This window comes from Dama dama, chromosome 9 (genome assembly GCF_033118175.1).
Source record: "Dama dama isolate Ldn47 chromosome 9, ASM3311817v1, whole genome shotgun sequence".
Lineage (NCBI taxonomy): Eukaryota > Metazoa > Chordata > Mammalia > Artiodactyla > Cervidae > Dama > Dama dama.
Window position 1 is genome coordinate 74942215 of NC_083689.1, and position 26923 is coordinate 74969137.

The 26923-nt window shown below is 37.0% G+C and overlaps 1 protein-coding gene across 1 annotated transcript in view; it reads right to left on the reverse strand.

The window, feature by feature from the left end:
• Positions 1-26923, reverse strand: part of GABRB2 (gamma-aminobutyric acid type A receptor subunit beta2) — a 264157-nt gene that overhangs the window by 155384 nt on the left and 81850 nt on the right. The window contains exon 5 of the mRNA XM_061149482.1: positions 8502-8722. Within this exon, the coding sequence (XP_061005465.1) occupies positions 8502-8722 (221 nt within the window). The remainder of the gene's footprint in view (positions 1-8501; positions 8723-26923) is intronic.

The window sequence follows — 26923 nt, forward strand, 5'->3', positions numbered from 1 at the left end:
TGCTATAGAAAAATTATTCATTGTTAAAGAAAAAAATAAGATCACAAAATCATATGTATAATATGAATCTGTTTTATGATAAACTACTTATATGCTTTTTACGAGAAAAGTATCTGGAAGAGTATGAAGCAAGGTACAGGTATGATTAACTCTGGGAGGTAGAATTAAGGGTTCAAAATTTGTTTAACAATAATCATGTAACATCGTATAACAGGAAATGGGTTTTGTTTTGTTTTTGTTGAACGGTTTTAACAATGTGCTAAAAATGCTTAAGATATAATGTTAATGACTTAGCATAAATAATATGCAGTCCAATTGGGATTCAGATTTTATTTTATTTTATTTTATTTTTTTTTAGCATAAGACATCTTTATTCAAGTTTTGAATAAGGCAGGGATATTTGTTACTGCTATCATTCAAAAAATTTGAGGGTTCTAATTGATAGAATATAGTCATAAAATAAATGACTTAAATATTGAAAGAAAAGGAGCTATAAGCTTCTGAAATTTTAATAAATATATACATTTTTACGTTCACCAAAAAATGCCATTAGCAGATAATTCAGGTTTTCTTGTATACCTGAATGCAATGACTTTGTTTTTGTTTTCTTAATGAATCAGGAGATTTTTTTCAAGATGATAACTATGATTGCTAAAGCACCTCAGTATCACTTTAAATACTGCTTTATATAAAATAACATGGGAGTCTTAAAGTATATATGTTACAGATTACAAGATCACACGTATTAAGATTTGGGGAGTTAAAATAAAATTTAGAAATAATTTAAAGGAATAATTATAAGAACCACTAAATAAGCCTGGCATGCTGAAGTCTATAGGGGTGGCAAAGAGTTGGACATGACTGAGCAACTGAACTGAAACGTAAGATTAGAATGTGGATCTCCTGATTCTCTGATGAGAGTAATTATTCATTAGATTCCTGAAATCTAGTAAATGACTCCTGTTTTAAATAAATATTAAGTTGGTGCAAAAGTAATTTCAATTTTGCATTGTTGAACTTTGCCATTTCATACTGGAATACATTATTAAATAAATGTGGTTATGTCATACATCATTTTGATGTGCATTTCATGCTTTATGTTTTTTGGTAGTAAATTATTCTTTGCTATTTACAAGTATTTTAGACTATGGAAATGATGCTAGATGACAAGCAAATCTGAGCTATTTTCTTACCCAGGTTCAAAATGGGTCATAAGGCAATGGAGACAAGTCTCAGTATCAACCAGCATTTTGCCCAGGAACTGCTAGTGAACACACAGTGCAGTTCAAGAACTTTGCAAAGGAGACTAGAACACTGAAGATGAGGAGCGCAGTGACTGGCCATCAGAAGCTGGCAATGACCAACTGAGAGTATCTTCGATGCTGATTCTCTTATAACTACACAAGAAGTTGCCCAAGAACTCAACATTAACCATTCTAGAGTCATTAGACATTTGAAGCAAACTGGAAAGGTGAAAACGCTCGACATGAGGGTACCTCATGAGCTGATCTCAAGTAAAAAACAAATGTTGTTTTGAAGTGTCATCATCTCTTATTTTATGCAGCAACAGTGAGCCACTTCTTGATCTGATTGTGATATGCAATGAAAAGTGGGTTTTATATGACAACCAGCAATGACCAGCTCAGTGGTTGGACCAAGAAGACGCTCCAAGGCATTTCCCAAAGCCAAAATAGCACCAAAAAGGATCATTGACACTGTTTGGTGGTCTGCTGCCCGTCTGTTTCACCATAACTTTCTGAATTCCTGTGAAACCATTATATCTGAGAAGTATGCTCAGTACTTCAATGAGATGCAGCAAAACCTGCAACACCTGCAGCCAGTATTGGTCAACAGGAAGGGTCTTATTCCTTTCCACGACAATGCCTGACCGCACGTCATTCAAAAGTTGAACAAACTGGGTTACAAAGTTTTGCCTCATCTGCCATATTCACCTGACTTCTAGCCAACTGACTATCACTTTTTCAGGCATCTCAACAACATTTTGCATGGAAAATACTTCTATATCCAACAGGAGGCAGAAAATGCTTTCCAAGAGTTCAACAAATCCTGAAACAAGGATTTTTATGTTACAGGAAAAAACAAACTTATTTCTCATTGGCAAAAAAGTGTTGACTGTAATGGCTCCTATTTTGATTAATAAAGATGTATTTAAGCCTAGTTATAATGACTTAAAATTCAGGGTCCAGAATCTTAATTACTTTTGCATCAACCTAGTAACAGTCTAAATTACACCTATATAACATTCTTTATGAAGTAATGTGAACACCAGATTAATCTGATTTTCACTTGCTTTAGTTGGACTCATCAGCAGAAATTCTGTATTTTCTATGCCATTTTTCCTTGAAGTATTCTGAAAATAATTTGATTGGGCCAATTTTATGTTGGTATTAAACATTATTAATCTATATGAAATATTTGCTTTATAAATTGCTAGGAATTCTTCTGCCTAGACAGTGAGAAGTCTGTTGTCACCACTTCTACAGCTGGGCTAATCCCAAGAAAATATTCTTCTTACCTCCAGCCATATCTCTTAAAGAAATATATAAATAGTATCATAAAAGAAAGGAGGTATTTTATTTTATGATCACACTAGCGTAACTGAGTTATCAACTAGCCAAGAGTGAAGGTATGAATCTTTATTTAAGGATATTGTTACTCTTTAGTCATAAACTATAAACTTAGACTTGAAAAATAACATTACTCATCACTTTTCTTAATTATTCCTGTAGATCTTTCAACAAGCTTTAAAACACAGATGCTTGATAAAACATGATGAGAATTAAAAGAAAGGCCTGGTTTAAGAGAAAATATACAATGCTTGATTACATGAAAATTAGAGTGCATGCCACAAACGAGACACTGGGTCTGTGGCTACAGGACACTTTTTAAAGGCTGTCATGGCCACTTGGGTCTCAAGCCAGGCACTTAGTTTCCTTTTTCTTCATCTCAGGCTGCAAAAGCTGGAGAGAATTGACTCCACTGTTGTTTTGTGACCTCAAAACAGTTTGACAATCCTCTTAGTATTTTAGTAGTTCCCTTTTTCATATTAGACATGTCTGACCTAGACCTTTCCCATTCTCTTCAACTGACTTCCTCATTTCTGCTCCTCTTGTTCTTTTTGTTCAAGACAAAGATGTGTCTTCAAAGAATCAGGGAAAGATACTTGCGGTAAAATTCTACAATATAAAACTACTGCCTTGATAGCTAAAGCTTCCTCTGTTCCAGCCTTCTGTTTATTTAGCAAATATTCCCAGCATTCACTTCTTTATCAAATATTAAGTAACACAGCATACTTATTATCTACAAATTACTATGCTACTCCAAATATTTAATTTCACTTTCCAGCCTGATGTCAGAATATCAATTTCTTTTACATTTATTAATCTCATTTGATTCAGAAGATGACTGGGTTATTAAAATGACATTATTTATCCCCCACCTTTCTATTTATGAAGAAATTGAAACCTGAAGAAGATGCTTAAGGCTAAATAAGAGGTCAGAGACAAAAGCCCAAGCTAAAACACAAGTTCCATTGCCATAATACTTTGTTAAGGAAATCGGTTGCACGGAGCAATTGTGTCTCTGCACTGCATCAGAACTCTGTGCTCCTAAAATGATAATCAACCTGAAGAGTAATGGAATGACAGAGTAAGCTGCTCATCCATTCTTTTGGCAATGGGGAAACAAAAATCCAATCAGAATAAAAAAAAAAACGTTAATGCCCAACCTACAACAACAATAACAACAACAAGGGCTTCCCCGGGGACTCAGACAGTAAAGAATCTGCCTGCAACGCAGAAGACCTGGGTTTGATCCCTGGGTCGAGAAGATCACAGCCTGATTGTCTCGAATCAAGGACCCACTCAGTACACATCCTCCAAGGTGAGATGACCTTGTTTTCACACACAGCTGCTAAAAGTACATGTCACATATAGGTAATTCTCTACCTCTAAGAGATGAGAAAAACTTCTCTGGCTGCAGACTTCGAAATCTTGAGTGCTATTTCCTAGATAATACAACAGAGATGTCAAGGCCATTTTTCTTTTCCAAACTTTATCATGAAAAATTTCAAACGTGCAGACAAGTTGAAAGAACAGCATGACAAACACCTGTTATGAAAATGAAAGTGAAAGTTGCTAAGTCGTGTCTGACCTTCTGTGACCCCATGGACAATACAGTCCATGGAATTCTCCATACCAGAATACTGGACTGGGTAGCCTTTCCCTTCTTCAGGGGATCTTCCCAACCCAGGGATTGAACCCCAGTCTCCTGCATTGCAGGTGGATTCTTTACCAGCTGAACCACCAGGGAAGCCAAAAAACCATGAAATTAAACAAACATTAATACTCTTCATGCAGGTGGATTCTTTACCAACTGGACCACCAGGGAAGTCCAAACACCTGTATACCCGCCATGAAATTAAACAAGCATTAATATTCTTCATACTACATTATCTTCAATATGTTTTAACACTTAAAAATTTCACTAAGGAATCTTTACAAGAGGAATACTCATCCTCTGAATGACTTCAATGACTTCCCCTCTAGCCCCCTCACCCCCGCCAATCTTTGTACATCTCAATAGAAGAAACTTAAATCCTTAAAGGATTTTGCCTTGAACATGCATGGCATTCAGCCCAGAGGCTTTGTTCTACCCAGTTTCTTCATCACTGCCTTGATATTTAAAGCCTTCCTTGTACCAGTTCTCTGTATCCAGGTCTTCATGGTTGCCTTTCAGCTCTCCTTATTCCAACTGATGAACCTTGCCTTTATCGATTTCTTTGCAATGATCTTTTCTGTGCCCCGAGATTCCACATACCAAAAAGCATCCCTTAGTAAACTGGGATTGGTGTGAAGCTCAGAACCTAAAAGTGAACCTTCCACAGATGACTCAGGACTATAGCTCTTTAGGGGCTTATTCTGTCAATCAGAACAAAGTCTGTATCTGTGGATCAATGCAAGCTATTTCCATCTCACTATTCTTTACCTTCCTTTTTTTCCCCTTTGCATGCTCTTCTACTATTCTTTACTTCTATTTGCAAGTACCTAAGGAGTAAGACAGAATGATAATGAAGAGCAACATCACTGTATTCAAACAATTATGCTTTCCTGGGCAGGAGCTGTGTAACTTGGTATATAAGTTCCAGAGTTTCTTCATATAAGAAGCAAAAACCAATCAACCAACCAACTGTGTCCACTTTGTAGGAATTAAAGTTAATATTAAATGAGATTCATCTCATTAGAACTGATTCAAATGAATTCTTTTTAATGGCTGAGTAATATTCCATGGTGTATATGTACCACAGCTTCCTTATCCATTCATCTGCTGATGGGCATCTAGGTTGCTTCCATGTCCTGGCTATTATAAACAGTGCTGCGATGAACATTGGGGTGCACGTGTCTCTTTCAGATCTGGTTTCCTCGGTATGTATGCCCAGAAGTGGGATTGCTAGGTCATATGGCAGTTCTATTTCCAGTTTTTTAAGAAATCTCCACACTGTTCTCCACAGCGGCTGTACTAGTTTGCATTCCCACCAACAGTGTAAGAGGGTTCCCCTGGAGCCCATTATACAGAGTGAAGTAAGCCAGAAAGATAAAGAACATTACAGCATACTAACACATATATATGGAATTTAGAAAGATGGTAATGATAACCCTATATGCAAAACAGAAAAAGAGACACAGATGTACAGAACAGATTTTGGACTCTATGGGAGAAGGCGAGGGTGGGATTTTCAAGAGAACAGCATCGAAACATGTATATTGTCTAGGGTGAAACAGATCACCAGCCCAGGTTGGATGCATGAGACAAGTGCTTGGGCCTGGTGCACTGGGAAGACCCAGAGGGATCGGGTAGAGAGGGAGGCGGGAGGGGAGATCAGGATGGGGAATACATGTAAATCCATGGCTGATTCATGACAAAACCCACTACAATATTGTCAAGTAATTAGCCTCCAACTAATAAAAATAAATGAAAAAAAATAATAATTAAATATTAAATGAGATTATATAAGGAATGTTCTGGCACAGGGCCAAGTACAGATTAAATCCTTTAATGAGTACCAGCTACTAAATTAATACTATTACTAGTCTAAAGGCTGTTGGAAGTCAGCCACTACTGAACAGAGACACAAGTTAAATTTTTCAGCAAACTCTAAGTAACAGAGAATGACTGAGGTCAGGGGGTAGGTAAGTAGCAGGAGGGATTAAGCAGGTCTGAATCGACCCAGCGGTAGTGATTTTAATTGAGTTCCTCTTACTTATTTATTGAAAAAATGAAACTTCTGCTGTTCAAAAGGGATATCCAGCCTGCATTAAATTTCAGCCATGAAATACACTGTTCTATCAGTTAAAAATTGGACAGAGATATATACACATTTCCTGAAAAACTTCTTACCAATTTCATATTCAGAACTAACTATACAGCTGATAGAACAATCACAATCCATGAGGCTTTTTCAAGTAGAAACTTTAACTTTATGCACATCAGATGTGTTCAGGAACTTGCATATGTTGTTGATTTACAGTGATGATTTACAGCAATGGTGTCCAGTTGGTCTTGATAAGAATGAACCAGCTTTTTTGTCTGATTATTGGCTGAATGCCTTAAAGAAGCCATATTTATCACCTATGCTGACCCCCTCTTTTCCCTCTCAATTGTACAGACATTCTGATTGCTGATTTTTCCCACCCATTCAACTTTGAATATGTGCATTCAGAATTCATTGACAGTCTTCACTTAGTTTATTTACACTGTAGGTGCTGGGTATAACAGAGAACACAACTGGTTCTCTGTTCTAAATGTGGGTATCATCAGGAAAAACAAAGAGGGCAAGATTATTTCTACATGATTGCTGTGATGATCTGCTGGGCAAATGCATCCAGCACTGGGTCAGATGCTTAGCCAAAACTTGCCACTCCCTGCTGAATTAGTAACTTATATCTGTGCCTCTCTCTGCCTTCTTCAGCATTCTGACTTCTCTCTGTGTGTAACTCTTAAAATGTGAACTACAACCTCCACTGTCCATGTGGTCACCATCTTATCAAGGTCTTTGTGATGCCTTATGTTTTGTAATGGTTCCACAATATATCTGCTAAGACAATTATTTCCATAAGTCCGTTCAAATGCCACCACTTTGGTGGAGTCTGCAGACACTGCCAGTTAACTTGTTTTATTTTTCCACTGTTTCCCTTTTTCCATAAGGCTTGTATGTGAGCAGTGCCTGTATCCAAGGCATCTCTTTACTTTCAATGGCTGATGGCGTACAAACATGCTCTCTCTGCTTCACTCCCTCCCTCTTGATAAACAAATGCTATTCTCTCTACAAATAGGATAAACAAAGAAGCTGGCTTATAAGGATCTAAGACAATGAACCAATCAGGACGCTGAATACAGCAGATAATGAAAATGAGATGTAACGCACAGGAAAAATGCCAGAGTGAGAGGCATCCTGGGCTAACCGTTATGAGCTCTGGCTCTGAACTTACAACAGGACTGGGCTCCCATTTTCACTGGTTACTTCTCTGTGATCTTAGACAAACTATACCAGCCTTCATTTGAAATAAAGACTGTAACAGTTTTAACTTATGAGATCGTTGCAAGTCATCATAACTGTAATAACACAGGGAGTGTACTAACTAATGTCTGACCCTTAACAAGTGTGTTCAATAAATGAATAACAATATTGTTATTATCATCATCATTATGATAAAGTCATCAAGTGTTCATGTAAAACAGAATATATCAGACACATTGAACATTACAAAATATCATTTTTTTCCCCCAATAATGCAGAGGAATTCTTTACCCTGAGATGTTTTCAGAGTAAGACAGATATCTTTTTTCTTCATCATTTTTCCAGGGAACCATCTAATACAAAATAAACTTTTTAAAGAAGAAACTCATATTCTACAACTCATCCTCCAAAGAGAGCAGAGCATCGCAATCCTTTTCTGCTATAAAGGTATATTTAGTAGTGTCAAGTCACTATTAATAAACATGAGATGATGGCTTTATTTATTTGCAAGTCTGATTACTCCTTGGAGGTGAGAGGATACAGAAAGCCCTCCTGTCCTCGGAAGGCCAGACTCAGCTCACAGAGCTCAGGAACAAATCAGGAAACAGAGCATCTGCCACATTCAAACAAGTATTGGGCATTCAGAACTTTTCTCCACTTTAAAGAAACCCCATGTGTAGGCTATTTTAATATTGCTTATCCCTACCTCTTAAAGAAAGCAGCTTTAGGATCAGCAGCTGATATTGGAAGATAATTCAGAAAAAAACTTAGGCTTAGCTGGGGATAAGTCCCTTTGTAAACATGCTCCCCCTAAGCTCTCAGATGTCTATTGAATAGGAGGTTTAACTGCTTATCAGCAGAATTAAAGGAGGACTCAGGAAAAATAGCACAATATTCCCCTCCAATAAAGAGCAGTAAGTATTGTGCTCAGGGAAAGTTTGATTTTGAAACGGTCACTACAGACCTGAGGCCATAAAGGACTGTCCCATCTGGATGCAGGCGAATCATACGGTTCTTGACGGTCACTCCATGCACAAATGACTTCTTATCGTTCAGGAAGTAGGTATCAGGCACCCAGAGTTGGTCAGCCACTCTATTGTCCAGAGTCAAGTTTAAAGGTATTACGTTATAGGACAGCCTCTTATCTCTCCAAGCTTGCTGAAAGTACATTGTCAAGGTATAGTCCTGTGAAATTGAGAAGATAAAAAAAAAATGGTTATTTTGTACCTAAATGGAATTGGGAGATAAGCAAACAGTTGAGTATTCACAAGAAAATCTATCCAACCAAATACTATAAACATAAACTAGTCACAAATTCAGTTCAGTTCAGTTGCTCAGTCGTGTCTGACTTTGCCACCCCATGGACTGCAGCACGCCACGCTTCCCTGTCCATCATCAACTCACGGAGCTTGCTCAAACTCATGTCAAATTCACATATTGGCAAAAATTAATTTACTAAATCCATTCCAACTCAGCCCATGCTGTGTGCTGGGCACCACAGTTAAGTACAAAAGTGAAGACAGCATATCCTTTTGAAATTTGTTATATATTACTCAGGAAGAGGGCTTCCCTTGTGGCTCAGCTGGTAAAGGATCTGCCTGCAATGTGGGAGACCTGGGTTCGATCCCTGGGTTGTGAAGATCCCCTGGAGAAAGAAAAGGCTACCCTTTCCAGTATTCTGGCCTGGAGAATTCTATACAGTCCATGGGGTTGCAAAGAGTCGGACATGACTGAGTGACTTTCACTTACTCAGGAAGAAAGATGGTAAGGAATAATTATTTAGTAAGTAATTTGTCTTTCTCAAAGAGGGTACTCAGGATTGCTTTTGGTGGGAAATAACTACAATTGCAAAAAATGGTCAATTGATTATAGTAGTAATTGTAAGAGTTTATATGAGAATCTGTATCTGTCTAATCAAGGTGAGCTTCCTATAGGAGGTGTCATTTATATTGAGACTTATATATATAAGCTTCCTACCTTTCTAAACAATATAAGTTTAGTTAGTATTTCGTTAGAATTTTAGAAATTCTGGATCATCAGACAAGTCTCCTTACTTTGGAGAAACAATGGTTGCTATAAATTGAGCACTGGACTTAGAGTCCCAGGCTCCAGCATTTCCTTACTATTTCTAGGACGTAAATTTACATAACTTCTTTTTACTTCAGTCCCATTAACTATAAATGGGGCTTTTAATACATCCTTGATCTATCAGAAGATTATTATGACAATTAAACGTGTAACTCAAATGTAATCCGGGAACTACAGAAAGCTATATATTATGAATAAAGCACTTACATACATCTTGTGACATGTTTTCTCCCTTAGAGGCCCATGGCTACAATGTAATTGCTCTCTCACCCTCATTTGAATGACTAAATGAAGGACTAAGTATTCATTTGAAAAGGATAATTACCATTCTATTTTAAAATCAGTTCACAATGCCCTACTTGAAGGCTTAAAAAAAACAAAACTAGAATCAAGTATTAATCATCTCTGCAGCCTCAAAGCCAGCACAGTCCTAGGGCACAAATAATGAATGAATGAATGAATGAATGAATGTTCAATAAATTAAGTCTATTGGATTTCTGCACATACCTGATTACTCTTGTGGATAAAATACATACTTCAATCTCTGTGAAGTCCCTGAGTTTCTCCAACCCTTGCTGAGATTTCTACATGTTAATATGGCTATGGAATTTTAAAATGTGACTTGCAAGTTATTACCTGATAAAAGCATTAAACAGTTTCATAGGAAAAGTATAATACTCTGGCAAAAAATTATATATTTTTCCTGGTTTCACAAACATACCAGTTTTTATCTCATTTAGGAGTCAGTGTGGAGCTGACTTCTGAATGAGAAGTACAGAATCAAATTAATATTCTAACAGAAGAATATTAATATCATAAAGGGAGTCGGGCAAGACTGAATGACTAACATCCCTACACAAAAGATATGTCACCAACTCAATGGACATGAATTTGGGCAAACTCTGGGAGATAGTGAGGGACAGAGAAGCTACAGTCCATGGGGTTGCAAAGAGTTGTACATGACTTAGTGACTGAACAACAAAAGTATATTAAATAACTGTAGGTGAAATTTTCTTGAGTGTGTTACTTTAGTCAATGCTTTGAACTGTTTCATCTCACTCTAATTCTTAATAAAGAATTAGTCTGAGGATCTCTAGCATAGCATCTTGATTTATAATAAAAGCAAAGTTGAAGATATGAATTATATAACTAGAGAACAGAAAATGGATCAAACACATTTTTATATGTTTCTGTGTAACAAATGGCCTAAAAACTTGGCCATAAATAAAACAAGCAATTTATACTGTGCTCAAAAGAACACAATTAGTGATTTCTAATTCTTAGAGATAAAATGGAAAATTTGATTATTAGCTCTACTAGAAGATAAAGCTACATAAGCCCTCTAAAGATTTAAGGGAGATAACACAGTTTGGAAGGTGCTGGGGTTTATCAGTCAGCTGAGATCTGTTAGGACACAGGAAACTGTATTTTCTTTGGGGCTAAATAAATGGTGATATTGTGAGATCCTGAGTCATATGCTCACTCCTGTTATTTGTCAGCAAGGCAGTGCCTGCTAAGAAATGCTCCCAGATAGACCCCAGTGATTCTGCTAACTGTCACATCAATTTTCATTTCTTTTATTTTTAAATGACACATCAAGACACTGTCAAGAAAAGAAGTTCCTGAATCAAAAAAAAAAAAAAAAATGCTATTGGACATAGAAGGAAAGAAAGGTTCTATGTTCTATCCTTTCTCTCCCAGGTCCTCATGCCCCCAGGATGAATGCTTTGAGCTTTTATGTAGAAAACAGATTCTTTACACCCATCCAGCAAGTCTACTTTCAGGAAGTTGTCTCAGAGTTGGTTTATTCAAAATGAAAAAAAAATGTAAACCACTTCTGGGTGCTCTACAGTCCATGGCATCACCATGCAAGAAGGACTTAGATAATCATAATCAAAACTAAAACCAATGAACTTTCAATGCCGAACAAAATAGAGTATGCCTACTACAGGCTCTCTTTCCCATTAATCACAATTAGCCATCCTGGAAAGAATTAAAAAGCCACTACCAAGGACTGTGCAAAGTAAAATCTAGTAGGCAGACTGGCAAAGAATCAAAATGTGAAGAAGACCTATTACAATGGTGAGTTTCTTATTTTTTTGTTTTTTCTTCCTTTTATCATCTTAAAGTAATACATGCTCACACAAACACAGCCAAAGTATAAATAAATGGAGAGATACACCAAGTTTCCTGGATTTGAAGAAATGAGCATTATTAAGATGTCAATTCTTCTCAAATTGCTCTATAGGTCAAATTTAATCTTAATTAATATTTGAGTAGGATTTTTGTAGATATGCTGATTCTAAAATTTATATGGCAAGCAAAGGAATAAGAATAAACAAAACAATTTCAAATGAAAAGAATAAAATTGAAGGTTTTTCCACTGGGACATTACTATTTTCCTTTATAACTAATAGATATCTTGGGGTAGGTACTTTAGAACTATGAAAACAATAAGGTTTTTAGGCTGACTTCTATAATCACTCTGTTTTGGGGTTTTGCATATTTTCCAAATTTCTACTTCTCTTCTTTCACCTAAACCTGAATCAACATATTCAGTCAGCTGACTATGCTTAACTATTAAGACAAACCAAAAGTAGTAAATACCAACATAAGCCATTTAAGATGTTTTATCATTAAATAATGAGAAATACCTTCTTGAGACTCATTCTTTCTACCTACTCCTTTCATAGACTAGTGGCATCATTCTGGCCACAGAGGGTTCCTATTTTCAGTACAGACTTCCCCTCTGGAGGGCAGCATCTTGTCCTGGTCTCAAGACTGCCAGTTGCACTCGGGTGGCATGTAATCCCAACTGGGCTTGCTTCAGCATTCTCTCTACCTTCATTAATGTTTATGCTTCTTAATATGCTTTTTCCTCTCTGGAGCTCTCACCATTCCCAATCTATGTAGCTTTCCTCTTTTTTTGCAATGCATGTTTATATGTATGGGAACAACTGTAAATGTAACTATGGCATTTTCCCCATCTTTGTGTGTGTGTGTGTGTTTGTGTTTTCCTATTTCTGTATTTGGGGAGAAGATGGTGTTGCAGGGAACTGGGTTCACACGTGTTTGTTCTGCCATCTGAGTACATAAGGACCCAACAGTTACTTTTGTAATGATCAGGGTTTAAGGCTTATTTTCACCACTGATAATGTGTTATTTGTTTAATTCACTTTACCTATTGCAACTACATCATCTAAGGTTTGAAAATTGCTGCTGCTATGCTAATAGAATCTTGAGCTTTGGAGACTAATCTTGCTTCCTGGTCTTATATGTAACACTGTTGTCTCCAAAATTAGACAACTTAAGAGAAATCTCTATCTGCTCAGGATTTATAATTTTCAAACATAGTATTTTTTAGCTTCATCTTAATTACCCATTGCTGAAATAATAACTGAGTCTAATATACTATCATGTGTCATTTTCCTCTAACTTAGCTAGTCAATCCTAAAGGAACTCAACTCTGAATATTCACTGGAAGGATTGATACAGAAGCTGAAGCTCCAATACTTTGGCCACCTGATGTGAAGGGCCTACTCATTGGAAAAGACCCTGATGCTGGGAAAAATTGAGGGCATGAGGAGAAGGGGACAACAGAGGATGAGATGGTTGGATGACATCACCGAACTGATGGACATGAGTTTGAGCAAACTACAGGAGATGGTGAAGGACAGGGGAGCTTGGCGTGCTGCAGTCCATGGGGTCACAAAGGGTTGGACACAACTGAGCAACTGAACAACAACAAGAACAACTGAACTAGATGAAAATTGAGGTTTGAGCTAAGAATATGAGCTTCTGGCTTTGTAAGACAGGGCTAAAGAAGCAAAAGCTGTGATACAGAAACATTGAATGCAAATTTAATTTAACTTAAACATAATGCAAGTTTCCTGTGAATAAAACTCCATGATAGTTTGTTAAAACAGCACATTTATAACTTTCACTATCATTCCCTGCATAGTCTTTTAATTTGGGGAATGTTTAGAAAAGTCTTTGTTTTTGTTTGGCTTTAGCACCATTCAAAAAGGTAACACAAGAGGACTGAATTCCAAAGATTAGGATAGAAGATGATTTCCTTTATTAAATACTTCTGTTTTTACTCCCTCGTGGGAGTAAACATTACTTCTGATGTAGAAATTATCACCTAAAAAACACCACAGTAGGCGGAGTGAGCACATTCATAGTAATTCCATGGTAAGGACTTTCTCAGCATCATAAGCTGTTATCCCCTTGAGAGCAGAGATGGTTCCTTACGCCTGTGTATGCAATACTGTGCAGTCACATGCGCAGTAAGTAAATGGGACAAACTACCACTACCTGTTAAATGGCACAGATTTCCTTGAGAACACTTGGAAACTTGTGCAGAGGTCTTTCATCTGTGCATACCCTTTGTTCTGATATTTGCATCCCAAGAATATTTGTAGAAAATAATTAAGCAGTACATGTTGACAGTTTATCTCCAAATATTACAACTCTCTTACCATCCTGTTTCCAGTGCTATTAACCTAGCCTCAAACACCATTATTTGTGATTATGATGCCACGGTTATTGTTTCCTTGCTTCTGACTCTTTCCCTCGCATAGCAATGGAAACAAAAAGCAGATCACATTTCCACCTTCCTTAACTATCAAAAGCTTTTCAATGCATTCAGAGTAAAACACAAACTTATGACTTATAGGAGCCTTAAAGGTCCTATATGACTTGGACTCTGCACACTTCTTTGATCTCACCTCCTATTATCTCTGCTCGTCCCTCACCTCAACTCACTAAGGACCATCCACGCTAGCTTCTCTTCTCTTTTACAAATATCACAAGTTCTTTCAGCCTTAGAAACCTTGTTCTAAATAATGACTAACTGGAAAAATTACGTCCGCAAGTATGATTGCTTCTCCCCACCTTGGGTCTCAGAGCTCAACTAAAAGGTAAAATCTATTCAGTGGTACTATTTTTGACCATCTAACTCCCAACCCCTTCAAACCTTAACACAGTTCCTATTTTTATTATGTTTATAGCACTGATCACTTTTTTCAACTATCATAATCATTTATTGGTTACTGTTTAATTTTTCATTTCTCTCAACTAGAAGGTAAGTTCCATGAAAATATAAAACGTTCCTAAATTTGTTCATCACTGTATCTCAATGCTTGAAAGAGGGCTTAGAAAAGTAGCAATAAAAGTCTATGTATTGAAAGATGTGAAAGAATAAATGAAAGACAATGTACATTTTTCCACCCCAAAATATGTACTACTCTATTAGCAATAAAAGTTAGAGAAGACCTAAGTGTTCATCAGCATGAAACTGAGTAAATAAAACAGAGCATTAATATATAATGGAATATATAGAAATGGACAGAAATGGTATGGACACAACAGAAGCAGAAGATATTAATTAAGAAGAGGTGGCAAGAATACACAGAAGAACTATATAAAAAAATCTTCATGACCCAGATAATCATGATGGTATGATCACTCGCCTAGAGCCAGACATCCTGGAATGTGAAGTCAAGTGGGTCTTAGGAAGCATCACTAAGAACAAAGCTGGTGGAGGTGATGGAATTCCAGTTGAACTATTTCAAATCCTAAAAGATGATGCTGTGAAAGTGCTGCAGTCAATACGCCAGCAAATTTGGAAAACTCAGCAGTGGCCACAGGACTATGTCAGTTTTCATTTCAATCCCAAAGAAAGGCAATCCCAAAGAATGCTCAAACTACCACACAATTGCACTCATCTCACACGCTAGCAAAATAATGCTCAAAATTCTCCAAGAGAGGCTTCAACAAGACATGAATGGTGAACTTCCAGATGTTCAAGCTGGATTTAGAAAAAGGCAGAGAAACCAGAGATCACACTACCAACATCCGTTGGATCACAGAAAAAGCAAGAGAGTTCCAGAAATACATCTACTTCTGCTTTATTGACTATGCCAAAACCTTTGACTGTGTGGATCACAACAAACTGGAAAATTCTTCAAGAGATGAGGAGTACCAGACCACCTTACCTGTCTCCTAAGAAATCTGTATGCAGGTCAGGAGGCAACAGTTACAGCTGGACATGGAGCAACAGACTGGTTCCAAATAGGGAAAGGAGTATGTCAAGGCTGTATATGGTCACCCTGCTTATTTAACTTATATGCAGAGTATTTCATGTGAAATGCCAGGCTGGATGAAGCACAAGCTGGAATCAAGATTGCCGGGAGAAATATCAATAACCTCAGATAAGAGGATGACACCACCCTTATGGCAGAAAGGAAAGAGGAACTAAAGAGCCTCCTGATTAAAGTGAAAGAGGAGAGTGAAAAAGCTGACTTAGCTCAACACTTAAAAAACTAAGATCATAGCATCCAGTCCCATCACTTCATGGCAAATAGTTGGGAAAACATTGGAAACAGTGACAGACTTTACTTTTTGGGGCTCCAAAATTACTGCAGATGGTGACTGTAGTCACGAAATTAAAAGACACTTGCTCCTTGGAAGAAAAGTTATGACCAACCTAGACAGCATATTAAAAAGCAGAGACATTACTTTGCCAACAAAGGTCTGTCTAGTCAAAGCTATGGTTTTTCCAGTAATCATGTATGGATATGAGAGTTGGACTATAAAGAAGGCTGAGCGCTGAAGAATTGATGCTTTTGAACTGTAGTGTTGGAGAAGACTCTTGAGAGTCCCTTGGACTGCAAGGAGATCCAACCAGTTCATCCTAAAGGAAATCAGTCCTGGGTATTCATTGGAAGGACTGATGTTGAAGCTGAAACTCCAATACTTCGGCCACCTGATGTGAAGAACTGACTCATTGGAAAAGACCCTGATGCTTAAAAAGATTGGAGGTTGGATGAGAAGGGCACAACAGAGGATGAGATGGTTGGACGGTATCACTGACTCAACGGACACAAGTTTGGGTAAATCTGGGAGTTGGTGATGGACAGGGATGCCTGGTAAGCTGCAGTCCATGGGGTCTCAAAGAGTCAGACACAACAGAGTGACTGAACTGAACTGATAGAGGAATCAAATAATATTGTAAAAATATTAACAGATGTTCTCAACATACTATTATTACTGTATTATTATTATTTTATGAAGAATACTGCAAAACAATATGCACAATGTGATTCCATTTTGGAAACATAGATATATATTTGGGGAAAAGTATCTAAAACAAATATAAATATTAACAGTGGTATCTCTGCGTTGCAAAATGACAAGTGATAGCAATGCTATTTGGTTTTGCTTTGTTCTATATATTATTTTTAAATATAAACTATTTCTGAAACAAAAACTATATAATCAATTCCTTGTTGAATTAAAATTTGAAAAGAAATTAGCATTACAAATATGTCTTTATTCTCCACATAATTTAGAGCTCAGCGTGAATAAAAAGGAAATATACTCACGCTATATTCCTTCAGTCATGTTCTCCTCTATGTAACCCCATGGACTGCAGCCTGCCAGGCTCCTTTGTCCACAGGATTTCCCAGGAAAGAACACTGGAGTGGGTTCCCATTTCCTACTCCAGGGGATTTTCCAACCCAGGGATCAAACCCATGTCTATTATGAATATACTCACAGTCACAAATAAATGAGAAAGTAACAGCTTTTCAGCTTGTTATTAACAAAGTACATATCTCCTTTGTATTGACCAAAGGCTTTGATCTAGAATGACAGAAGTAAGAGCTTTACATAATCATCCACTCTTCCTCTTGAAAGTTCACATTTAAGCCATCACTGAGAAGTAATACCCATCCCTATTTTTCTACCTAAATACCAAAAAGAGAGGTCCTGGGATCTTCCTCTGGCACTAACTTCAGTCTTTTTCACTCTGTTGGAAATTTCATTTTATTTCTAATGTAAAGCTTTCATATGTATTTCTTGTTTAATACTCAGAGGGATGAATACACATACCCACATGCCTGTTAATTCTAGTTTTAGCTTTAACAGCCGCCTCTATACTGCACTTGAATCAAGTTTATAGATTCTCCTACAAAGGTATTCAAAGAGATTCCATTCTTTGTATTAGTCCCAACTCTTTACAAGGCTTTTCCCCATCTATTCTAGTCACTTCACCTCTCTACCCCTGTATCTTCACCCAAAGTGAACGAACTGAGGCATAGTGAGGATCCCTGGCTGAGATGGTCTCGGATTCTAGTCACTCCATTTATCTTCAACCAAGCATCTTCCTGAAACTTTTGCTTGAACTAAACTTTTCTGCATTCCTTCAGACACATCTTTTACTTTCCATTCTGCTTTTCTTTTTCCCCACACACCTCCTTCATTGCACACCCTAATCTTATCTATCCTCCAAGCATTCACATGAACCCTCTACTACTTCCCATTATGGTTCAAGTTCACCCTCTCATGTCCTTTAATGCGGTGCTCTGCAGCATCCTAAACACTGCTACCTCTTGTAATGTTATTTAGATGAGGGAGGAAATCTCCTAACTAAACCACACTGTGTTCTTTGAAGTCAGAAACAATGCCAATACTTTTTTTACAAAATGATCCAAGCATCTTGTCTTTAACACAATTGATCCTCCATGAATATTTATTCATTGGCATACTAAAGTTGGTTTTTACCTCTTCACTCTTCCTGCATGGATTTCAAATTTTGAGTCCTTAAACCTCTTTACTAATCACTATTCCTGAATTCCCCTAGAGATTTGTTCTCTCCACACCCTGGCATTTGAGAATGAATTTTAATTCTGTCCTTTTTCCATATGTGTCAAACACCTTCAGAGCCACTGTTCTTTATTTTTCATAGCTCCTCCAGTTCTACTAGCAAAGTCCCTAAGGTTAGGGATAAGGATTTGTGAAGGACACAGTTTATCTGTCCAAAGCAAAAAGAACTCAGAGAGAAGTGTGAAAATTCCCACAAAGCCTGGCTCTTTAAAATGTTTTCCATCTTCCACACCTGAGCCCACAAATTGTTGATTCAATTATAGGTCATGGTAACACTTCCACTATCTCAGCCTCCTAAATTAGAGTGTAAGGGAGTAAAACTCACCTCCCCCTTAATAGAAGCCATCAATCCAGATGTTCAATTGCAACATTTTTGGAAGAAGCACATGGTAACAGCTCTGACTAATTGCTGGAGACACATTTGGGACATGAGAGCTGAACCTAAGATCATCCATAAGGGGAATCCAAGTTCAGAAGTGATATTTTCTTGTATGTGAATCTAAAATGCACCTGGTCAATGAGTTAGGCTTTCCAACTATTTTTGCTTAGTTCATTCTGTATTTTATTACTGATCCACCTTCTCGTCTATAATGGGACTCAATCTAAGGATGGCTAAAAAAAAATCAAACAAGTATAACTGGTTAAATATGTCTCTTAATACAGAATACCCTCAGCAGGGGACTCAGTTCACTCTGAAATAATCAACGTTAAAAACACTCTTTGTATGTATGATTTGTTCCCTCTCATTTTGTGCGTTTTAATTACTCTGTAACTTTATCTCAAATTGCTTTAGAGCAGTTTGCATTCTAATTTGTCTATCCCTTATACATACCCAACACTGGCTCTAGGCTAACCCTTTTCACGTGCATTATTTCATTAATCATCACAACAGCCCTGTAAGTTACTGACTAGATCTACCAGGGACTAGCTGCTGTGAGACTAACCTCCCCGAGACATCCTGTTCTGTAAAATAATGTAAATAATAGTTTCTCGTAGCAAGTAAATTTACCCAAATAAAATGATTAGTAGAATGTCTGGCCCAGATTAAATGCTCAACAAACATTGGCTGTTATGATGCTCAATATTCTCATCATTTTCATTTTTCAGGTGATACATCTGAAACACTGAGAGGTGAGTGACTTTCCTGGTGTCCTTCAGTCAATAATGTTCTCAGGCCTGACTTGGCCAGGGTCCCTCTGGGGATGGAGCCTATGTTCTTAGCAGTGCATGAGCTGCCTCTGGAGCCCTCACCTCCATGCCAGTTTTGGTTCTGACTTATCATTTCCCAGTGTTGTATAGTTCACCTTGACACCCCACCCCAACAAAAACAGGGGGAAATATACCTTTACCTATGTATCTATCTACTCAGCCACATATACAGCAACAAACAACTAGAACAATAAATTATATGTTTTCTGGCAAGAGGAGGGCATGGATGTTTAATCTGAGAACTCTCTGGGATACGAACACTGAAGCTGTGCATACAGACACATGCACATGTTCCTGAATACACAGACAGAGGCACAATTTTATACAAAAGGAGATTACATGAACTTAATTTGATCTTGCAGAATGATGAAAATATCTGGTTCTTTTTTTTTTTTTTTTTTGCAGAGTATATGCCTTACTCAGAGAAGCCCAAAGTAACCAGAAGGACCGAAGGGCAGTATGTGTAGGGATGCTCTTACTCAGAAACAGTTTAATTGGAAAAATATTTCTAGCAAGCTACAACAAGCTTACTCTAACCATTTCAGGAAGATTTTCCAACAGAATGGTGGAAATGATTCCTTAACTCTTAGACTGAGCCACAAGAGATTGACATATTTTTGTGAGCTTGAAAATGTTTGAATGTTGGCAATTTTATATGGTGCAACACAAATACACAGTAGCTACTGTAAGAGTATAAATTTATTTTCTAAATTTAGCAATTTCAGGTTCTAAATAATTTGTAGCATACGAATACACACTAATTTTGAAAAACGCTTATTATAACTGCATTTTTAATGGTTCTTAAATTTGTGTTCAGGATAAAACTCAGAGAAAAACCACTAAAAATGCAATTATAAAAGTAATAAGCTTTTTGTGTTTCAAAACATGGATGTGAGCATTCCTTTTTTGTATTTTCTTATCTTAGAAGTATTTAGTGATTCCTCAAAAAAGCTACATTTTTAGGAAAATTTATTACTGTAAGAAAATTACATTACAAGGTAACAGACATTACCCTAGAGTCCTTAGTACAATTTGTCTCTTTTCTTTACTATACTCACACAAATTAACTTGTTTTCAAATAAGTTAATAACTACATGATGCAATCAATTATACATCCCAAGATCCTTTTTATTATGAGTTAGTTTCTTGGGCTCCAAAATCACTGCAGATGGTGACTGCAGACATGAAATTAACAGACGCTTGCTCCTTGGAAAAAAAACTATGAGAAACCCAGACAGCATACTAAAAAGCAGAGACATTACTTTGCCAACAAAGGTGTGTCTAGCCAAAGTCTGGTTTTACCAGTAGCCATACGGATGTGAGAGTTGGACCATAAAGAAGGATGAGTGCCCAAGAATTGATGCTTTTGAACCATGGCATTGGAGAAGACTCTTGGGAGTTCCTTGGACTGCAAGGAGGTCCAACTAGTCCATCCTAAAGGAAATCAGCCCTGAATATCATTGGAAGGACTGATGCTGAAGCTGAAACTCCAATACATTGGCCACCTGATGCAAAGAACTAATTCATTGGAAAAGACCCTGATGCTGGGAAAGACTGAAGGTGGGAGGAGAAGGGGAAAACAGACAATGAGATGGTTGGATGGCATCACTAACTCGATAGACATGAGTTTGAGTAACCTCCGGGAGTTGGTGATGGACAGGGCAGTCTGGTGTGCCGCAGTCCATGGGATCACAAACATTCAGACGTGACTCAGTGACTGAACTGAACTGAATTTTATATACATAAGCCCACCTTTATAAGAATGATCTTCCTACAATGCATCTAGTTTTAATATCTCTGAGATCTGGGTGCTATGAACTAAAAGTTAGCTAGTGAAATTCACGATGCTTTCTGCTATGCACTTAGAGAAGCCAAAGTGTCAAGGCACCAGTGGACGGGGTCAGAGGAGACAAAGGAAGGAACACTGAATTGGAAAGTAGGAGACCTGACTGAGGGCTTCCTCCATTACTTGTTTTCTGATTGATCTCAGAGAAGTAGCTTACCTCTGTACATTTCAGTTTTCACTTCTGTGAAATATGAACACTAATAACTGTACCTGAGAAGCATGTCCCTTGTAACTTTACCCAAAGACACATGACAAACATTATATGTGAAAGTTCTCATTAATGTCTATATGTGGGAAGCAGCATAGCATAGTGTTTGTGCACAAGGATTCTGAATTCCAGAGGGTTGGTTGAAATTCCAGCTCTACCACTTACTTCATGTATAATCCTAGGTACATATTTTAATATTCCAAAGCTTGGGTTTCCTCAGCTGTAAAATAATAACTACTTCACTGACTGCTGGCGGAAATAAATGAAATAATATAAATTCAAACTTTGATTATTATAGCACTCAAAAGGAGGTAGTGTATACCATTAAAGCATTAATTTAAGAGTACTGATTTTTATTAATTGTTCATAAAATAGTTAAAGAAAAAGCCAAGAGGAAAAATGACTGCTGTTGCTGACTTTGCTTACAAAGATAAAAATTTACTATTTCCCAGTTTACAACTGAAACAAAATGATACAAAATTATATTGGGGGCATCCCAATAAGAAAAGTATAGGACTTGATGGTTTCATTGGTGAGTTCTATTAAACATTTAAAGAAGAATTAGCACTAATTTACCCCAAAATCTTCCAATTAATTGAAGAGGAAGGAACCTGATACCAAGAACAGACAAAGACAATACATGAAAAGATATCTATGGACTGTAGCCCGCTAAGCTCCTCCATCCATGGGAGGGTCCAGGTAAGAATACTGGAGTGGGTTGTCATTTCTTTCTCCAGGGAACCTTTTGGACCTGGGGATCGAACTCAGGTCTACCTGAACTGCAGGCAGATTCCTTACTGTCTGAGCCACCAGGGAAACCCAAAAGGATACCTACCAACCAGTATCCGTGAGGAGTAGGGATGCAAAATTCTCAACAAAACACCAACAAACAGAAGTCAACAAGAAATGAAAAGAACAATACACTATGACCAAGTGGGACTTATTCCTAAAATGCATGCCTAAAAACCATTCCTAGAATGGTTCAACATATGAAAGCCAATCAAAGTAACATAAGACATTACTAAATAAGGGGGAAAGGCCATGTGATTATTTCAATTGATGCAAAAGAGCATGATATAAAATTCAACACATTTTCTTGATAAAAACACATAAAAAAACTAGGAATAGAAGTAAATTACCTCAATGCAATAAAGGCCATAAATGAGAAGCCCACAGCTAACAGTGTATTCAATGGTCAAAGTCTGATAACTTTTTCTCTAAGATCAGGGACAAGAATGTCTACTTTTAGCACTCTACTCAACACTCTGTTCAGTACTGAAAGTCCTGGCCAGAAGAATTAGGCAAGAAAAAGAAATAAGAAGCACCCAAATTAGAAAGGAAGAAGTAAAATTATCTCTGTTCACAAATAACATGATGTTATAGGTAGAAAAATCCTAAAGGTGCCAAACAGAAGCACACATAAATATATTAACTGTTAGAATATACAAATTCAGCAACACTGCAAAACATAAAATCAATACTCAAAAATCAGTTGGGTTTCTTTGTGCTAACAATGGACAATCCAAAAGAGAAACTAAAAAAAAAACAAAAAAAAACAAAAAAAAAACCTCTGTTTACAATAGCATCAAAAAGAATAAAATATCTAGGGATAAACACAACCAAGGAGGTAAAAGACTTGTACTCTGAAAACTACAAAATGTTGCTGAAATAAATTAAAGAAGCCATAAATAATTGGGAAGACATCCTATATTCAGGGTTTGGAAGGTTTAATATTTTTAAGATACTTACAGTATTAGTGCAATAGCAATCTTTTGTAGAAATAAAAATACTCATCCTAAAATTTACAAGGAATCTCAACAGATCCGGAATAGCCACCTAATTATTTAAAAATTTATTACAAAGCTTCAGTAATCTGAACAGTGTAGTACTGACATAAAGACAGATACACAGATCAATAGAGTAGGACAGAAAGTCAAGGAATAAACCTTTGTATATATGGAAAATTATCTTCAACAAGAACCTAAATGTCCATTGGCAGATGAATGGATAAGAAAGTTGTGGTACATATACATGATGGAATATTACTCAGTCATTAAAAAGAATGCATTTGAATCAGTTCTAATGAGGTGGATGAAACTGGAGCCTATTATACACAGTGAAGTAAGTCAGAAAGAAAAACACCAATACAGTATATTAACACATAAAGATGGAATTTATAAAGATGGTAACAATGACCCTATAAGCAAGACAGCAACAGAGACACAGATGTAAAGAACAGACTTTTGGACTCTGTGGGAAAAGGTGAGGGTGGGATGATTTGAGAGAATAGCATTGAAACATGTATATTACCATATGTGAAATGGATTGCCAGTGCAGGTTTGATGCATGAGACAGGGTGCTCAGGGCTGGTGCACTGGGATGACCCTGAGAGATGGGATGGGGAGGGAGGTGGGAGGGGGATTCAGGATGGGGAACACATGTACACCCACGGCTGATTCATGTCGATGTACAGCAAAAACCACTACAATATTATAAAGTAATTAGCCTCCAATTAGAATAAATAAATTAATTTTTTTAAAAAGAATGCTAAGACCACCCAATAAGAAAGCAACAGCAGTCTCTTCAGTAAGTTGTGTCAGAAAAAGTGGAGATCCACATGCAAAAGAATGAAGTTGGACACTTATCTTACCCATATACCAAAGTAACTCGAAATGTATTATTAAAGACCTAGATATAAGATCTAAAACTGAAGAAAATATAGGGGGAAAGCTTCATGATGTGGATTTGCTAATAATTTCTTAGACATGACATTAAAAGCATTGGCAACAGAAGCTAAATGGGAATATAGCAAATCTAAAACACTTTGTGCATCAAAGGACACAGTCAGCAGCGTGAAAAGACAACCCATGGAATTGGAGAAAATATTTGCAAATATGACAAGGAGCTAATAGCCAGAATATAAAGAATTCCTACAATTCAGCAGTAAATCAATCAATAATGAGTCTGAAAAACAGGCAAAAGATTTAAATAGGTATTTCTCCAAAAATGAAATACAAATGGTCAATTAGCATATAAGAAAATTCTAAACATCACTAATCATTAAAGAATGCTAATCAAAACTACAGTGAATATCACCTCATATCCATTAGAATGGCCATAAAAGAAAGAGAGAGAGAGGAAGAAAAAAAGAAAGGAAGAAAATAACAAGTGTTGAGGAAAATGGCAGCCATTCAAAACATTAAAAATAGAATTACCACATGATCCAACAAGCCCACTGCACAGTGTATATCCAAAGGAATGAGACAGGATCTCAAAGAGATGTTTGTGCACCCACGTTCACAGTGGTCAAGCAGTGGGGACAGCCCAGACGTTCAGTAGCAGGGGACTGTTTGAACAAAATGCGGCATATATGATGGATTCGTTTTCAGCTTTCAGAATGAAGAAAATTCAGGCACATGCTACAACATGGATGACTCTTGAGGACCTTATGCTAAGCAAACTCACCTAATCACAGATTCTGCTCATATTATGTACATAAAAATCGATTCCACAGAAATAGATAGCAAAATGATATTTTCTAGGGAATGGGAGGAAAAGTGTATGTGGAGTTGTTTAAGTAAGTTTCAGTTTTGACAGAGGAAAAGCATTCTGGAGATTAGGGGCAGAGCAATATGAATGTAATTATTGCTGCTGAACTGTATACTTCAAAATGTATATTAGGGACACTTAATTAGTTAAGATATTGTGTGTGGAAAAGGAAGAATCATTTTGCAAAGAAACAATCACTTAATAATTTTAGATTTCTACACAGTTATTTAGTAAACCTTTTATTTTTAGATTTAAAAAATAAAGCCATTTATTTTTAACAGGTTAGAAAAATATTAAAAAAAAGCTAGAACTATTCTCTCCTTTCGCACAAGTGCACTAAGAACAGACATGGAACAGAAGAATGCTGGACTGGATGAAGCACAAGCTGGAATCAAGAATGCAGGGGAAATACCAATAACCTCAGATATGCAGATGACATCATCCTATGGCAGAAAGCGAGGAACTAAAGAGAGCCTCGAAATAAAAGTGAAAGAGAAGAGTGAGAAAGCTGCTTAAAACTCAACATTCAAAAAACTAAGATCATGGCATCTGCCCCCATCGCTTCATGGCAAACAGATGGTGAAACAATGGAAACAGTGACAGACTTTATTTTCTTGGGCTCCAAAATCATTGCAGATGGTGACTGCAGCCATGAAATTAAAAGACACTTACTCCTTAGAAGAAAAGCTATGACAAATCTAGGCAGCATATTAAAATGCAGAGACAAACAAGAGTTCTTATAGTCAAAACTATGATTTTTTCCAGGAGTCATGTATGGACGTGAGAGTTGGACCATAAAGAAAGCTGAGCACCAAAAAATTGATGCTTTTGAACCATGGTGTTGAAGATTCTTGAGAGTCCTTTGGACTGCAAGGAGATCAAACCAGTCAATCCTAAAGGAAATCAGTCCTAAATATTCATTGGAAGGACTGATGCTGAAGCTGAAACTCTAACACTTTGGCCACCTGACACAAAGAACTGACTCATTGGAAAAGACCCTGATGCTGGGAAAGATTGAAGGCAAGAGGAGAAGGGGACGACAGAGGATGAGATGGTTGGATGGCATCACCAACTCGATGGACATGAGTTTGAGCAAACTCCAGGAGTTGGTGATGGACAGGGAGGCCTGGTGTGCTGCAGTCCATGGGGTCGCAAAGAGTTGGACATGACTGAGCAATTGAACTGAACTAAGAACTCAATATCAAAAAGTCGCTGTTGCCACAGTGTACAGAGAGCTGTTAAGTTAATCAGGAAAATCTTGTGTATGTTTATAATGTCCATGGAAAAGTACATATATGACTGACATAACACCATTTTTATTTTTAAATATTCACCTTGAATAACAGAAGTTACTTGCACATCACCATTCTATTTTCATACCAAATTAATAAAGTCATCACTGATGTGAAATGTGACTTCCTTTGAGATGTGGTCTTGGAACTGATCCTTCAAGATCTGTGCCATTAAATTTTAAGAATCCATTCTCTGTCTATGGCACCCTGGCCAGCAGTGCACAGTATTATTAAGTACATCAAAATGAAATTATTTACCAGATGCTTCTTGTGTTTTTTGATCTCCCATGAAGTCTGCAACAACGGTTCATTAATCTGCTACTCACAAAAGAACAACTTTGCAACAGATACCAAGGAGCAGGGGATAGACAAATACCTCACCTAGATTTTCATTAGCATTTCTCGTGGATTACAATGCATCTTATATCACATTATGCATTCTTCTTTCAACCAAATTTGTCTTATTTATGCATACTTGAAAGGAGTAGAGTCCATTCTATCTTATTTGATTATTTTTTCCTTCA